General features: G+C 50.9%; 5 protein-coding genes across 5 annotated transcripts; 2 read left to right on the top strand and 3 right to left on the bottom strand.

Annotated features, from left to right (window-relative positions):
- Positions 1–1,837: 1,837 nt before the first annotated feature.
- Positions 1,838–3,668, bottom strand: EPUS_05264 (uncharacterized protein; the record flags this gene model as incomplete). Its single annotated transcript, XM_007807971.1, has 3 exons — positions 1,838–2,966; positions 3,028–3,377; positions 3,426–3,668. 3 exons carry the CDS (start codon positions 3,666–3,668, stop codon positions 1,838–1,840), a joined length of 1,722 nt encoding a protein of 573 aa, XP_007806162.1.
- A 299-nt stretch (positions 3,669–3,967) lies between these two features.
- On the top strand, positions 3,968–6,535 carry EPUS_05263 (uncharacterized protein; the record flags this gene model as incomplete). Its single annotated transcript, XM_007807970.1, has 1 exon — positions 3,968–6,535. One exon carries the CDS (start codon positions 3,968–3,970, stop codon positions 6,533–6,535), a length of 2,568 nt encoding a protein of 855 aa, XP_007806161.1.
- Positions 6,536–7,309: 774 nt separating this feature from the next.
- EPUS_05262 (uncharacterized protein) lies at positions 7,310–9,355 on the bottom strand (the record flags this gene model as incomplete). Its single annotated transcript, XM_007807969.1, has 1 exon — positions 7,310–9,355. One exon carries the CDS (start codon positions 9,353–9,355, stop codon positions 7,310–7,312), a length of 2,046 nt encoding a protein of 681 aa, XP_007806160.1.
- Positions 9,356–9,635: 280 nt separating this feature from the next.
- On the top strand, positions 9,636–11,107 carry EPUS_05261 (uncharacterized protein; the record flags this gene model as incomplete). Its single annotated transcript, XM_007807968.1, has 2 exons — positions 9,636–9,655; positions 9,706–11,107. The coding sequence occupies 2 exons, from the start codon at positions 9,636–9,638 to the stop codon at positions 11,105–11,107; spliced, it is 1,422 nt and encodes a 473-aa protein (XP_007806159.1).
- Positions 11,108–11,470: 363 nt separating this feature from the next.
- On the bottom strand, positions 11,471–16,356 carry EPUS_05260 (uncharacterized protein; the record flags this gene model as incomplete). Its single annotated transcript, XM_007807967.1, has 4 exons — positions 11,471–11,757; positions 12,757–16,116; positions 16,177–16,300; positions 16,351–16,356. 4 exons carry the CDS (start codon positions 16,354–16,356, stop codon positions 11,471–11,473), a joined length of 3,777 nt encoding a protein of 1,258 aa, XP_007806158.1.
- Positions 16,357–16,793: the final 437 nt, after the last annotated feature.

Raw genomic sequence — 16,793 nt, 5'->3', positions numbered from 1 at the left:
CACTAAAGTAGCAACCACGACTAAATGTGCCACCTCTCTGGTAACCAGCACAGCAACGACATGCATCAAATACCGAAAGCGCACCGATTACACTAACACTGCGGTTGGTATCCCTTCGTACCTTACCCAATTTTCGGATGTGGAGATCTCGAGCGCTTGCTCGTGTTTCATTGGTTCCTCTACTGCTAATGATGCTCTCGCTACCACAACATTTTATCCTGTCACTGATCAAACTTGGGTAACCACCGTAATGACATCCAAAACTTACGCACCGGCAATTACGGAGACCACAACCACTACCATGACACAGGTTGTTACGGCAACGAAATCATTAACCACGACTGGTCAGACTAGCACTCAGACGACGACTACCAAACTAGTGTCTCTGCTTTTGAAACTATTCGGACCACCACCACGGCTGATGCATCCACGGTCACAGTCACGTTGGTGTCTGCATCTACTGTGTCTCCCAGCGTAAGCTATAAACCTTCTCTGACTGACCTCGTTTCTAGTCCTGTTCATGTCACGGTTACCACGATCACAGGCACTATCACCCAGACCATCACCTGCTCAACGGTAATTTCCACCAGTACAGCGTAATTCCGAGCTCGTCCTCATACAAGATTCTAGTCTAATGGCCACCAGCTACTCCTCGACATTTCACGGCACGACCACCAGCACCCTTACCACCAACTGCCCAGGTACAACCTCCAGGTATCTCACAGGTACTCTCGTCACTACCACAAAATCTTCTACCTCCAATGCTTATCCCTCGGCATCCTCAACTAAAAAGGAGAAGGATAAAGACGAGAAGGAGAAGGAGAAGGAGAAGGAGAAGGAGAAAGAAGGAAAAGATGTGAAGAAAGACTAAACAGGGAGTTGGGGACTTGAGTGACCAATCTTCAGTGGTAAGGAGTGTTCGTTTGTGGATCAATTGGTACTGCAAATGAACCGGCAGGCGAGCCAACTGTCGTGCATGAATAATATATGCAAGAAATTATGGGTAGATGAGCGGTATGAATGCACGATTGGTAAGCTGTATGACTAAATAATTGTATCAGTTCCCAACATCTAGCCAATATATCCCTCCAGATTATTTTCGCTGCGCATCGCATGGCAAAATCTCCCATCCGGCCTGTACGTCATTCAATGTAAGTGAGCAGGCAACCAGCAATTAGGCCGGTAATCGTAGGATATTCCAAATTACTCTAGTAATGTCGCAAATCCCAACCGCTGCTGAGCACTGCCTGGAGCCAAATCGCGCAGCTTCCCGAGTTCCGCTTTGTCGCGATGTAGTCAGGCAACTTCTGAGTCATTTGGTCGACTAGACACCTGCCGCTTTAGGAGCGCGCGGTGCATGCCCTGCTGGGTAATACTAGTAGGCTATGCTGCTGGTCCGCGTTTCGTCCGAGCTCCCTCGGGTCATTATGTAAATTTGTGTAACAATCTGCGGGAGGTCCATAGAGAGCAAGTTGTTCTATCTAACTCAGGGGCAGCGTAGTAGGTATACGTACCACTTGGCTGTACGGTATAGCTCATGCCGTCTGACAGTAATTATAAATGCAAGGTTTGAGACCGCCGTTGATGTATGAGTCATGAGGCAAAGTCGAAGCGCTGGTTGAGTAAGTAGTATCAAGCCAAACAGATTCTGATTTCATGTGCGACGGTAATGCGTCGAATCCCAGGTCTGGTGGCGACCAATGTTAGGCATCATTCTTGCCCACCTCGATTGACCCAACATCATTCCATCCTGTGATGTATATCATTCTAGCTGGTCTAAGCTCTTATTCTACAGCAGGTCAACACCTTCGCGTCTGAAAATGCAACCAGCTCCATCTCAAAGTGCTCCACCCAATCTCTCCACCAACCACATGGCAATCCTAACATTCAACCCTACCCTCCTCTCCACCTTCATCAGATCATCTTTCGTCACCACGACCGCGTCTTGCTGTAACCATTCGGTCTCCTCTTTATATTTCCGCTGCAGCTTTTTATCGCCCGTCACGACCAGCGCGCCAATCTCTAGATCGAGACTGTAGCTTCGCTTGGTGTAGTTGCTGCTTCCAATTAGAGTGATGCTTGGGCCTTCCACGGCTGAAAATCGGTTGTCTTCGTTTTCAGAGTCTGAGACGGAAGAGGCTACTTGGGTAGGTGGAAGGGTTACCCACAGCCCCTTAGCGTGGTACGTCCATCCGCCTGGCTCGCCAACTGTGCCTCTCCGCCACTCTTTCAAATGGATGCTGGATTCACGGCCAGCAGCCGCGACATCACGCAGGAAGCGACGTGAGAGTAAGGTGTATGCGGCCGGAAGCATGCCGGATATACCGGCGGAGCCGAAGAAGCCGTTTGCCCATGGTGAGGCTGTGATGACTGTGCAAGGGGGTTGAGAATGGGTCGATTGTTCGGGTACACGCACTAATGTCTTGGCACTTTCAGGGGCAGATTCAATGAGCAGCTGGGAGATTTCAGGGTCGATGTTGAAGTACCCGGCTGTGAAGGTCCAGTTACAGTTGCGGAGCTCTGGGTTCTCCGCCAGGCTTCTGAGGAGTTTGATCAGAGTCGGTTTTTCGGTAGAGGTGTACGAGGCGAATTCATAGTCGCCGAAGGATTGGTTGTTTGCTTCTCCTAGGAGAATGTCGAACTGTGCGACTGGGTACACGAAGGTTTTCTCCCTGGAGAAGCTCACAGGGAACATACTTTGTCGTGCAGGCTTGTGAATCAGGGGTTCGAGGACAGTCTTTGCATACGCTTTGAACCGCTTGGGATGCCAGACGGGGTCGGGAAGGCCTCTATGCAGGGGCGACTCGAGCGTGAAGCCATCCGGTGCTTCTTTGGAAGGCCGCAATCGATAGCTCAGTCCACACACTGCATCATGTACCTTGTAATAATAATCTGTAAGCTCTTTTGAGGAAAAGACGTGATATCGGTCCAGGCGGTTGGTGAAGTAGTCGCTAGAAAGGTTGGCCCTAGAATAATGACTCCATTAGCCCATGTGCCTAATGACAGAGTGTAGTAGAATTCTCACACCCAGAAAGCATGATCTCGTCATCAAACCCATACAGCTTCATGTGCTGGAGACCCCATCCTTCATTGATGCGGCGAGGAATATACTTCTTCCGCCATCCGACCAGATTGGGTGTATGAAACATGGAGATCTTGATCCGTTCCCCATGGCTGATAACCAAATTTGCCAGAAGCGAGGCACATGAAGGGTCTGGTGATTCTCGTGTTCCCCGCAGAGCGTCTGTCAATATTGACACCTGGAGATCAGGATTATCACGGAGCGCCTCATCAAGAGTCGTGATCAATTCGTGCTCGGTCTTGCCTATATAGAGGGTCGACAAATATATGCGTCGACGAGCACCGTGGATTTTGTCCTAATATTGTGTTAGAAAAGCTCTTTGACAAATACCAAATTGAAGCACTTTTAGTGTCTTGTAGAATGCTGCGGGCGAGTTGAGGATGGTGACAGCGGACGGATCGATCTCAAACCGGGGAGAGACCCGGTCAAGCTGAGTGGTGACGCTGGCGAGTGGATGCGCTGGGCTTGCTGCGGTATTGACAGATGTTGCGGATGGACTGCTGAATGTGCGAACGCAAGACCTCGACCGGATAGGCCTTCGGGTACCATGCCGGAGCAGCTGAATTCCTCCGCTCCTGGCAATCATCATGGATGAACGGCAGGATTTCTGCCGTAATTATGTTATCGGACCATGTCGAGAGTGAATTTGCATCGCAAGTGCTCCGTCGTCACCATCAGCACAAGCCAGCTGCCTCAACTATTATCAAACCAAGCGCGCTAAATCGGATGGGAAGGTTCACGCGTCCAGAATCCCTGACAACCTAGTGAGAGAGAACAATTTACAGAAGTTCGTCCGAGAGAATCGATTACATACAGAGTACTTTCGATTGCACACCCCTCTGCGACGCTGCTGCATGATGGTTGCAGAAATCTGCTCTGCTCCATATGCAGCATCATTGCCTGGCTAGCAAGCCTCAGCATTTACTGCTGTTCCTGCTTCTGTGGATAGCTGGTGTTCTGTACAGCAATGCAGCGGAGACATCTGTTCCGTCTGCATCAGCTGCCTCGAGCAGTCCGACAGTGTGTCCTTATCGAACGGTCAACTACATCACGCACTCGCTCGCACAGCAATGTTTGACGACAAGTCGTCCAGCTCGCTCGAGCACAACTACGCCAGCAGCAAGTAGATCCTCAAATAGCATTAGTCAAATTTCCCTCGTCTTGAGCACAGCCGCCATTTCGGCCAGTACACTTCCTAGTTCGGTGCAGACGGTGGACGAAAGACATCTAGATAAGAGCACTACAGCGATCAAGAAGCCTACCGCCTCAGCACCCGGTTTAGAAGAGGAGGCTGATGCAGAATCACCACTGGGCAAGGACAACTTTCTCTCCTTTGAAGAATGGAAAAGACGAAATCTCGATAAATATGGGCAGTCGGCGGATCAGATCGGGAAGCCGAAGAAACATGACAACCTCCATGCCCGCCGGCAGCCTGTCAACGTACTTGACACATTAGGGGACGAAGCTGAAATCGACCTGGATTTCAGCGCCTTTGCTCCCGAGAAGCCACAAATAGTTCTCTCAAAGCCCAATGATATGACAAACTCGGAAGCTAGGGGAGCAATACCAGGAAAAGAAATGCCGAAGACGCAGTCAAGGAGCAAAGATGCTGGCATGACATTTAAAGAACGTTTCAACTACGCCTCGTTTGACTGTGCTGCCACTATCTTGAAGACCAATGCCAAAGCCTCTGGTTCTTCAGCTGTACTCGTGGAGAACAAAGACAGCTATATGTTGAACGAGTGTTCCGTGGAGAACAAGTTCCTCATTCTAGAGTTGTGTGAAGACATCTTGATAGATACTATCGTGCTGGCCAATTTTGAATTCTTCAGCTCGATATTCCGTACATTCAGAGTCAGTGTCACCGACCGATACCCCGTGAAGCTTGAGAAATGGAAGGTGCTTGGGACGTTCGAAGCGCGCAACACCCGCGAAGTACAGGCTTTCTTGGTGGAGAATCCCTTGATATGGACAAAGTTCGTAAGAATCGAGTTTCTGACACACTACGGAAATGAGTTCTATTGCCCAGTCAGCCTGGTGAGAGTGCATGGCACTACCATGTTGGAAGACTACAGACACGACGAGGACACCAATAAGGCTGAAGACCGAGACGACGAAGACGATCAGGTCACAGAAGCCTATGGGACGACGGAGACAGCATTCCCCGAAGCCGTAGCTGAGATTTTGGTTGAGCATGTGAGCTCTAAATTGGCCACACAAGAGGAAACCAACCTCAGTGCCAACGAATCCAATTTTGAGGATGTAAAACATTCACTTGACAGGACGAGTTCTTCTCCGCATCATGATATGCATACATCCAACGCTTCCGTGTATGAGCCCTTGCAATCTCCTCAAACTAGGAAAGTTGGTCTCCTTGAGCTTTTTCAGCAGCGGTGTCTCGCAGATAAGAGCCAGGCGGATCATTACACTGCTAATCCTATCGTCCACCGTTCTGCGCCTGTAGAAGTTCTCAAGCAGACGCTTACCACGCAAAAAACGCCAACAATTACTGACGGCACAAAGTGGCAGCAGCAGGCATCAGCGTGTGGTGCTTCCCAAGCAACCACCTCCCAGCACCCTCCAATAGCGAGCGGGCAAGATCCTCCAGCGAAGTTTTCGGCTGGTAAATCGTCCGTCCAGCCCAGCACTACCTCTGCGCTCACCAAAGCCACAAGTTCGCAAGGCACAAACAGCAGCAAACCGTTAGCTAGCTCCACTCAACCACCGCCTTCCAATCCCACCATTCAGGAATCGTTCTTCAAATCAGTACAGAAGCGTTTACAGATGCTCGAAAGTAATTCAACACTATCACTTCAATATATCGAAGAACAATCGCGGATTCTACGAGAGGCCTTTAACAAAGTCGAACAACGGCAGCTTGCGAAGACCACAAAATTCTTGGACTATCTCAATGGGACTGTCTTCAACGAGCTTCGAGACTTCAAGCAGCAGTATGATCAATTGTGGCAATCTACTGTGATAGAATTAGAAACGCAGCGCGAGCAGAGTCAACGTGAAGTTATTGCTCTCAACACCCGACTTAGTATTCTGGCCGATGAGCTTGTCTTCCAAAAACGTATGGCAGTGCTTCAGTGTATTTTAGTGTTGCTCTGCATAGGTCTCGTCCTCTTCCCCCGAGGCGCGATGAACAGCTACCTGGAGCATCCATTGCTGCAGAACATGCTAACACGCTCTGCCACCTTCCGGAAGAGAGGTGCCTTCCTCGACACTCCGAATTTGAGCTCAGAATCTACTCAGCCCAGCCCCTCCTACAAGGCACAGGCCAAGGCGGCCTACAGCACGCTGCAAGCACATCAACGAAATCTGTCGGAAGACTTCCAAGACGGCGCGGAAACACCAGCTCTTGCCTACTCCCCACCAACGCCTTCGTCCTACGATGCTCGCTCCGAGATTGGCGAAAGAGAGGATGAACACATCGGATCCGATTGCTGATCCGCAAGCCTGACGAACTCGCAGCGCTCCAGCAGCAGCCCACCAATTGTGCACCATGTTGATGAAAAGGACACGCCCGCACAAAGCGAAGGCCATGAAGACACCCAACACGAATCCATCACATCGTGAGCTGTCATGGGCGAATCCCCCAAACGACGCGCTGACTGCGCTGGAGCCTCAGCAACATCTAAGTCCGGCACCGCCACTGCACGACGCGCTGAACGGCTGCATATCCTTCATTGCTTGCACAAATCATCACGACAAACCATGTTTGTTTCGACTACTTGCGGGCGTCTTGCTGTTATGCATAGCGCGACGCTCAGGGGCTCTGAATTTGGGGACCGATGTTATCTTCATATCATTGTACATGCCGTGCCGACACAGGTTGGATGGATGATGGCTTGACCAGTGGACTCATGCGGCAGACATACTAGCTCACGCTGCAAATGGAGCGATCGAGTCTTCTTTCAAACACGAAGATTAAATGCATACTACCAAAAACAGAGCCAGTGATCTGATAGGTAAGAAGAGGTAGACGTAGCAAGCAGATAGCGTCAGGAGCAGATACATATAACACAGCAGACGCAGCTTAGAGTGCTGCTTGCGACCGCTTTTCATAATTAGGACCGTGCTATGCGCTTGCGCTATCTTTAAGCCCTTAGCACATCCCCTTCCTGTAAGACCCGGGCCAAATCTTGCTCTGCTGCCCAACGCCATCACGCCTACACCCCATTTCACCCGCCTCCTCCGCAAAGTCCGCCCTTTGGGTAGGACTCAATCCTCTTCCCCTACGTCAACACGGCCCCTAGTCCCCCTCTTCCTCCTATCCCCCTTAAAATGCTTCTTCCCATTCCCCCTCACCTCGCTGGGATCGACATTGCGCTCCAATGCCACCATGGCCCTCTCCTTCCGTCCACTCAGCTGCTTCCGGCCTTGCTCCGTGTACTGGTGGTTGAATGGCATCTTCAGGTGGGCGGGGCTGCTGGAGCCGGAGCCGGGGCCGAAGAAGCGGGTGTCGAGGTTCTTAGAGCGGGCGCCTCGTTCCGGTTGTGCGGTCGAGGCTGTGGAGGGATCGGCTGGTTGTGATGGGGCGTCGGTGTGGGTGGGCAGCATGCTTGTAGCGTCGTCATAGTCGGCATCGTCGGCATCGTCGGCGGCGTGGTGTTCGCGCAACCAAGCCTGCCGCCGAGAGGGTAGATGCGAGAAGTCGTAGAGGTCGCGGTTGAAATCCGCGCCATCGATCTCCGGGTCGTGCGGTGGCGGATGGCAGAAGAGAAGCTTCCCGCTCACGTAGTCCTTGAGGATATATCTTGCTGCTCGTGACTCGTCGGGTTGGCCTTGGCCGGTTGTGGCGAAGCCTCGTGCTCGTGCGTACGCTCTCAGCAGTTCTGACGCGGTTGGAGTGCCTGTTCCGCCTTCTTCTGAGGGCCGTACGTGGATCTTGATTCCGTAGATGGCTTCGAGGAAGGATTGGGGGATTCTTTGCACGACGAGCCCGACAGGGCCGGTGAACTCGCGCAGCTGGTCTATGGGGAGGATGCCGTTGCAGACTAGTTCGGCTTTTGTGGTTGCGAAGTTAGGGAAGACCAGGCCGGGGCAGTCGCAGAGGATTACTCGGTCAGAGAGGTGGATTGTTTGGAAGTGCTTGGTTTTTCCTGGGGTGGAGGAGACGGAGACTTTTTTGGCGCCAATGAGGGCATTGATGGTTGATGACTTGCCAACGTTGGGGTAGCCGACCAGGCCGATGGTGGTTTTGGCTGTAGAGGTTTTGGATAGGTGGGTTGGGGCGTTTTGGAGGAAAAGTGACTCAAGTTCGTCAACTGTCAGGATCCGCGTTTGCTCGCTAGATAAGGAAGACGAGGAAGAAGCACTGCTGTTGAGTTCTTCTTCGCTGGACCAGTCGGCGTCGTCTCCTGTCTCGTCTTGGATGTTGATTCCTTTCGTCTCTTCCTCCAGCGACTCATCCACTGCAGCACCCTCCGAATCATCCTCGCTGAGATCGGTACTGGTGTCATTCACATCCGCTCGAGCGTTGTTCTGCTCTTTGGCTAGCTGAGCCGAGAAAAACTTGTAGTTGATGCCCTTCTTGGTGAAGTAGCCCGCCCAAACCTGTCTCTGTTTCGCTGTCATCATATCTGCCTTGTTGACTAGCAGCAGATTTCTCTTTTTGGGGTCGACCTCCTTCACGTATCGTTCAAGATCATCACTCCTGAACAGTAAGGGATTTCTGGCATCCACGATCTGTACCACAAGATCTGATCGCTCAATCACCCTCCAAAGTTGTCTCCACACCTCGATATTGCGCTCGAAAGGCGTCATCAACAAGTCGTCATTCTCCTGCAGTTCAGCGAGCCCCCTCCGCCACTCCAGCAGACTCTCCCGTTCCTGAACATCCAGCTGCTGTGGCGTGGTATTCTCATCCCATTTCGGCCGTCTCGGAACAGTCAGCCGCCCCTTGTTCCTCTGATGTTTCCTCATAGCAGTCCTCTCGTCTGCCGCACTCAGTAAGTATGGATTCCTCTGATCGGCATGTATGATCTTGACATTGTTCATCTTGTCCGCCGTGAAGTCTGTGCCTGCTAGCTCCGCGGTTGAGAGGAATTCGTCCAGCGCTGCTTGCTCTGTGACACTACGCATCTTGACCCATGAAGCCTCTTTCGAGGCGTTTGTAATGTACGTCTCCCCATTCGGTCCTCTTCGTGGAATCGCCCCTGCATTCGCCGAGACTTTCTTGCGATCTGAACCTTTGCCCTTGCCGAAGCGATCGTTCATAAGACTATTTCCCAACCCTACAGCGTTTTTAGACTTAGGAAGAACCATGATGAGCGATCGATACGAGTCTGGGGGGCTCTATTAATCAAGGAAGTGCAGAGAGAAAGGATGAAAAGCGAATAGATTAATTGTGTTTGATGTACTCCGTAAGTCACTTTGATTAGAAATGACGTCCCGCTTCTCCAAACAGATGTGCGGCAACATGAATCCGCGGGGTGGAAACTTTTTGAAAACTTTTTGACAATCCACCACTTCAAATTGAACAAACACGAAGTATCGACGAGAACAACTCGATTCTAGATCCTCGATATTTCTCATCACTAGAGCAATGCCTCGTAAACGCTGGATGTAATTTCAGTACTTCTCATCCATGGAAAAGCCTGCTAATGCCCAAACAGCGACAAGAACCATGCAGCTACTTTCCAGCTGCTCTACCGCCCCCAAGACGACCCCCTCATAAATGACGAAAATGCTCAAGAGCGGACACTCCACCCAGTATCGGGATCATCCGCGCACTCCTCCGCCCGAGCAACAAAAGGTCTGCATATCGCCGACCTGGAAAATGAACTGGACTTCGAGAGCGTGCGGGAGAACGAGGGAGAAGCAGCCAACTATGGTATCTACTACGATGACACGAGCTATGATTATATGCAGCATCTGCGAGATGTAGACGATGGAACTGCCGAGGCGCATTTTGTGGATGCTACACCGGTCAAGGTACAGGGCAAGGGCAAGGGCAAGATGGTCAAATTGGAAGATGCGCTACGGGATGCCTCACTCGACGACGCGGATACCGCAAGCAACACGGCCTCACAGAGTCTGATGGATGAGAACTTGTCGAGCTTTTCGTCCAGGACGCGGCCGCGCACGTACCAGGACATGCAGGATGTTCCGGACGAGATCGCGGGATTTCAGCCCGACATGGATCCGAGGTTGCGCGAGGTTCTGGAAGCACTGGATGATGATGCCTACGTCGACGAGCAGGACGAGGAAGATGTCTTTGGGGCCCTAACGCAGGATGGCCAGGAAGCCGAGATAGACCTGGACGAGTTTGAAGCAATTATTGATGAGGGTGATGATGGGTGGGAGTCAGACGTGACAGAGAGGGCGGCAGATCAGCCATCGCACATTGATTCACCAGCTGCTAAGCTGGACGCAGCTCCTGCTGATTCAGAAGACATTTCCAGTACAGAAGCGGAGGCTGCATCCGCTGAAGATGGTGACTGGTTGCGTGATTTTGCTAAATTGAAACGAGACAAGGCCAGTCAGCCAAGTCCAATGAAAGCTGACCTTTCGGTTGCACCCCATTCCGATATCCAAGCTCCTCCATCCACATTATACACACTCGGCGGCACACCACTGCGACAGAAACGTCGAAAAGGCGCTCTCACAAACCCGTCTGCGTGTTCGATGACCTCGTCGTCCCTTGCACGAACAGACGGACAACGACTGCTAGACGACCGGTTCGACAGGATCGAGGCGATGTATGCCTTGGATGAGGCTGGCGAGTTCGACGATGATGAAGATGGCGGCATATCGCTTGCATCTGGCATCTCAAAGCAGTCAAGGATATCGACGGTTTCAACGAAGAGCTTTGCGGATGGACCTGTGAGAAGCGATCTGGACAATATGATGGACGGCTTTCTGGATGGCTGGGACAAAGGTCATCCTGGAGGAAGTAAAGGTAAGGGGGCCAAGGGCAAGAGAGGGAAGAATGGCAATGAGATGTTGGGGATGAAGATGTTGGACGAGGTGCGTGAGGGTCTGGGTCCGGCAAGAGTCCGGGCTCAAAAGGCATGAGCTGAGAAAGTGAAGGTGGTTTATGCTGAGTCTCCGGCGTTTCAGCAGGCGTGCGCGCTGTTTTCATGATACCCATAAAGGCACTTTCAGCATTGAAGGTCAAATAGAGCTCCGAATGTATCAAAGATCTGTACAATCTTCTCCAAGTGTCGTAGCACTAATTCATTTCGTCCCCTTCACACCACCAGCAACCCAATCATCTCGTCCTCGCAACCGGGTGCCAAGCGCTAAGCTTCGGCTTAACCCTATAACCCAGATATTATCAGCAGGTAGTCCTTTACCAGCTCCATTTCGCGATCAATAAGAAACGCCCCTAGCAAGATCTTCCACATCCCTCCCACAACATGTCAAATAGGAATCCACTCACGTAGAATACGGCCGATACGCCGCCCTCGTCATGGTCGCAGTCATCCGATGTTCCTTGGGCTCCCACTCCCGAATGCCCGTCTGCAAGATCTCATCCTTCCCCGGCGGCTGGTCTACCAGATAGCTGATCCAGGCGTGCCAGCCCGGTTCGATGTGGGAGGCGTCGTACTCTTTGTCCTTGTAGTCGATCCAGCGCGTGCGGAGGGGCAGTTCCTCCTCCATGTTCTCGAAGTACCGGTTCCCGTAGCGGTCGGTGCCGATGAGGGTGCCGGCTTTGGTGTCGCCTGGTGGAGGGCTGAGTTAGTGCGATCTGGTTAAGAGAGGGGGTGCGGTGGTGATTGAATGCTGATGATGGGCCCGAGGAGAAGGAGGGGCCTTTGCACTGGACAGTTGGGGGACAGACCTATGTATTGCATCTGGTGGCCAAATTCCTTGAAACCTATCCGCCGCAGGTTGCGCAGGGTGCGGAGGATTGTGGACATCCTGCTTGTAGGGCGCAACCGTCCGGGGGAGGCGAAGGTTGATATGTCCAGTTGTGAGGTCCCAGAAATGCCAAGGAAACATCGGCCCAGTATCCACACTAAGTTAGTAACTTAATTTACCTGACACTGACACGGGTGTTGCCGCTCTGCCGTCATCTAGGTGTTGTGGGGTCTTGGCGCCTGCGCGAGCTATTTCATCCGAACTTTGTATTTAGATTTCTAGCAGCTACACACATCCAATTGATGCATTGAGCTGATAGTGTGGCCATTCGACTCATTGTAGAAAGGCGGTGAGTGGGATTGGTGGCTTGAGAATTCGGTGGGAACGGAGATATCAGCCATGCTTCACTGGTGAACCACAGGCCTCCGGGCCTGGGAAGTGCCTGGGAAGTGTGTTTCTTCACCCCCATAGTTCAGACAATTGCCACATGTTGTTCCCTTCAGGGAATGGATTTACTTTCCTCTTACATACTAGATATAATGTGATGGGCCGTTCACATCCCACAATGCACTTATCTAAGCGTTTCGGTCACACTTGGGGGTCATTGTCGGTCTTTTGGGCTCACCTCCACGTAGCTACAGTATTCGTCCGTACAGCTTTTAGCAGGCCACACAATACTTATCGAACCATGGGCTTTCGTCCTGGGTACCAAAGGTGATATGTCCGCAGATGAAGAGTATTGATTACTAACTATAATACGTATAATCCAGGCCCTATATTTCTCCAGTGTCTAACCGGCCGTTTGTCTTCCAATTCGACACACCACCAAAGAACCTCCTTGGCTTTCTCAATCTGCCCACTGCACTCATGTGCACGAGCAAGGGTGTACCAAGCCTCCGAATCATCCCATGATGAACCCAATTTTGTCAGGTTGCACAGCAATCCGTACGCTCGATCCCTCGCAGCAAGCCGATTGAGGTTTGCAGGTGTTTTCCGAAGTTCATCACCTGCTCGATGAGCTCCCTGTGTCTTCTCATTCAGAGGACCATTTTGTGTTGTGGCGGCTTTTGCATGACTCTGCTGCTGCTTCTCTGAAACATCGAGATTTAAACCAGGCCGAGGCGCCTCACCCGGTATTTTCTGTTCGTAGATGTCTAGGAGAATGTTGCTTAAACCTACTGTGGCCTCGGGATGATCCAAAGAACACATGAGTGCTTCCTCAAAATGCTTGATGGCCTCGTGCGGCATTGCCTTCGCTAGCGCAAGATGAGCTCTCTCGGCATGTACATCTGCCCAGATTTCATTCGAGCTTTTGCCGCCTTCCCACGCTGGCTCTGTGAATGTGGTGATCGATGATTCTTGAGCAGCCACAAGAGCTTCAACTTGTGATGCACTTCTAGCTGCCTCACCGCATGCTTCCAGACTATCGTCAAATAGGGTAGCTCGCCGGTAAAGGCCAGCAACAAGTAGCCATACCTTTACCAATATTCCATGGGCATGTATCTGTTCGGCGGTCCTCGAAAACCGGGACGTAGGTTGAGTCGACGTGGTTAATGAATGTACGATGGGAAGCCGAACGTCTTGTTGAGGTGGTTGGCTCTCATGTCCTGGTGGTGGTGGCAGCTCTGTGTGATCAATGTTGTGACCAATAGATGGCAGCGAAACCTTAGCTTCCGGAACTTTGTTATGCGAGTGTAATGGAGTTGCATTGGCTGCAATAACCTCCGCAGTGCTAATCGCTCCAAGTTGATCAACCGGGCTGTCTTCAGAAACGCCATTGGGTACAGCTCCAATAATGGATGCTCGCCTTGAAATCTGCTCTTGGCCTGTCTCGAATGATTGACGGGGACTGGAAACAATGCTACTAGCTGGCCTAGTCTCAGCAGATCTGCTGTGACGGCGAAGTATACCAGCCTTCAACCCTTCCCGCTTGTATAATTTATGACTTTGTCGATCGCTACGACTGTGGCTGTGTGATCGTCGAATAGAATGTGATTTGTGCTTTTCTGTTCTTGAATCTTCATCAGTCACTTTGATTGTCGGTGCTTCAGTCCTTTGTGTAGGGTACCGCGCGAGAATATTTTGTGGTAGAAATGGTACTGCATTGGCAGCATGATTCTGCGCAGTCGTTGTTGGCCTTTCCCTCCTTCGACCGAATATACTCCCACGAAGGCTTTTGGCGGTTCCAGTGGAGTTTTCGGGAGGGGTCAGTCTTCTAGGTTGAGGTCTCTCCTCCTGGCCAACGCCGAGATGACCAAAGAGCTTTGAGAAGAGACTCAACAATTCGTTACTGCCGTTAACAGCTTCTTCCGCACCCTCCGTCAGCTCAATAATAGCAAGTTCGGTGATTTTGATTTCGATAATTCGTTCCCTTTCTGTCCAATCCATGTCGCCGATAAGATCCTGCGATTCGTTATTCAATGGTGCCTTCTCACTATTGGAGATCATATTTCCATTGACTGAGGTTGATAGGTTGTCGAGGAGGTTTTCGGCATTAGTAACTTGGTCGAAAGCAGCACCGCACATCTCATAGGCAGTATTGAAGTCCTGCCTAGCACTCAGAAGTAGCGCAAGCAGGTGCCATAGCGGCATGGTCCTACGCTGCTGAGCGAAGTCATGTTCTTCTGCTTGAACACTAAAAGTGCTCAACGCCCCTTTGACACAGTCAATGGCACTTTTCAGATCACGGGTTTCAGCAAGTAGAAGAGCTAGTGCGTAAGCGGTTTCCAATGAAGGCGAAACGTCGGGGAGCACCCTGGTTGCCTGCTTGAAGCTTGCTAGTGCTTCATTCTGATATATCGATCTCCGCTCGTTGAATGGCGTCCACAAAGCCCAGAATGCTCTGCCAATACCGATAGCTCTGTGTGCAGCTTCCAGAATCCGCGCCTCGGCCATCTTGTTATGCGCATTGCCATGAACAGTCTCTAGATCTGGAGACTGGTTAGTTGGGGCCTCTGATCTTTTCGTTGTAAAATCATCAATCCATTCTCCAAGTTTGCCAGTAAGCCTGAATGCCTTCTCTGCCTGGTCCCTTCTCCCAAATATACACAACCCTTCGATGCCTTCAGCAATGGTTCTGATAATGCTCTCCTCATCCCCGATACCTGTTAGACTCTCTGAAGCTTTTTGAGCCCTGGCTTTACCACGATCTACCAGTTCGAGGTAGGCATCGAGTGCTTTGTATGCGAGACTGAAGTCGGCAAGGGCTTTGTGAACTTGGAAGAGACGACGAAGGATGAGGGTAGAGTGGAAGGTCTTCGTTGCTGCACGGTAAAGTATATCAAGAACATTCCTCCCATAGGCGTCACGACCCCCCTCGCCCAATTCTGACTCCGGCCAAGCTCTTCCACACAAGATTTCCCAATTTCGAATGACTCGCCCAACCCATTCTTCAATAGCTTGATTGGACTCATTCGCCTTAGGGAAACGAGTTACGCGTAGTAATTCATTCTCATAAATAGACTCAATCCGGCGAAGCTCAGCGACCTGGTGTAGCCGAGTATGCTTCTCTCCAAGCACGTGATGATCAATGCCATCCTGCAAGAGCTCTGAAAGAAACAGATAATATGCTTTCCAAATTTCGACCTTTTGTTTAAGTGGTCGTACAATACCAAAGTCGTCTCGTAGCGTCTCTTTGCTCCTTGCACTGGAAATTGCCCACTGTCGGAACGCTTGCAGAGCTATGTCGATCTGTTCATGTGCTTCTGAAGAGAGATGGGCTCCTTCAACTGCCGTCAGTGCCATATGCGCCAGAATCTGCTCTGACCATGCGCGTAGTTGCGGGTGCGACAATAATTTAGACTCGTGTTCATGTAACCACAGAAGAGCAGATTTGGACACTTCGAGACTGCCAGAGATATCGCCTTTCTGGCACAGAAAAAGAGCTTTCATGTAAACACATTTCAACATACAGAGGGTTGTATAATTCGAAGGTGAACTTTGTACCTTTAATATCTCCGAGAACAGCCAAGTAATATCTGTTGGTAACCTCGAAACTGCGGAGCCTGGTTCTGACAACAACCAATGTATCTGCGCAACACAGGTCTGACATTGCAAGACATCGCTATTGGGATGCGACTGAGACTCAACTGAGGAGAGAAGTGGAGGTGCCAGTTGGGCCAATTCAGGAGCTTGTGACCTTGACGTGGACGATGTGAGACCCGACACGCGGGTTATATACCTTGTGACTTTGTGCTCGGTCGTCGCAGTGAGGATGAGACCTATGTTCAGCAATTAGCTGGTTGCACCAATATCTCCAGGAATCGTGGAATATATGGTACATGATCTCTGCGGTGCATGTTTGGTGACCTTTCTCACCAACTCTGGGACTTCATCCCACAATCCACCGCAACGAGCTGTGTCGAGGAGATCGATGTATCGACGGGCCTTCTCGCTATCATGAGTCTGAACTTCAGTTAGCCTTAGTCACTAGATTCGGGCTGATCTAGACGCACGAGCATCTTGCTAACTGTGTCTGCGTAGATATCTATGCCGCGCCTCCAGCAGTATCGTGAACATTTTGTCTTGACATGAGCACAGCCTTTGTGCAAGTTAAATGCACTATCCAGCTGTTCCTGTGGATGCACTGGTGAGTTCAATGGTCTGTAGCCATTGTTTACCCAGGGTCCAGGTCAATCGTCTTGCAGCAAGGTCAATGCCGCGCTAATAGTCAAAGCTCGATTTCTTCACTGTACATTGAACTTGCGAAACTTGCAGATATTTGGGGAGGTTATGCGGAGTTACTGGCGCCGTATTCTTTCAGACGAAACTCAATTTTATTTCGATACAAGTATAAGACAACGCGGCACCAGCAATTCTCAATAAGACGCCAAGGATTTGCAAGAGATTTGCACTGCAGTGTACAGTACTTAACAGAGCACCCAAATTATCTCCTAGG

The sequence above is a fragment of the Endocarpon pusillum genome (genome assembly GCF_000464535.1).
Source record: "Endocarpon pusillum Z07020 unplaced genomic scaffold scaffold7325, whole genome shotgun sequence".
Classification (NCBI taxonomy): domain Eukaryota; kingdom Fungi; phylum Ascomycota; class Eurotiomycetes; order Verrucariales; family Verrucariaceae; genus Endocarpon; species Endocarpon pusillum.
This window is presented reverse-complemented; position numbering and strand designations above follow the sequence as displayed.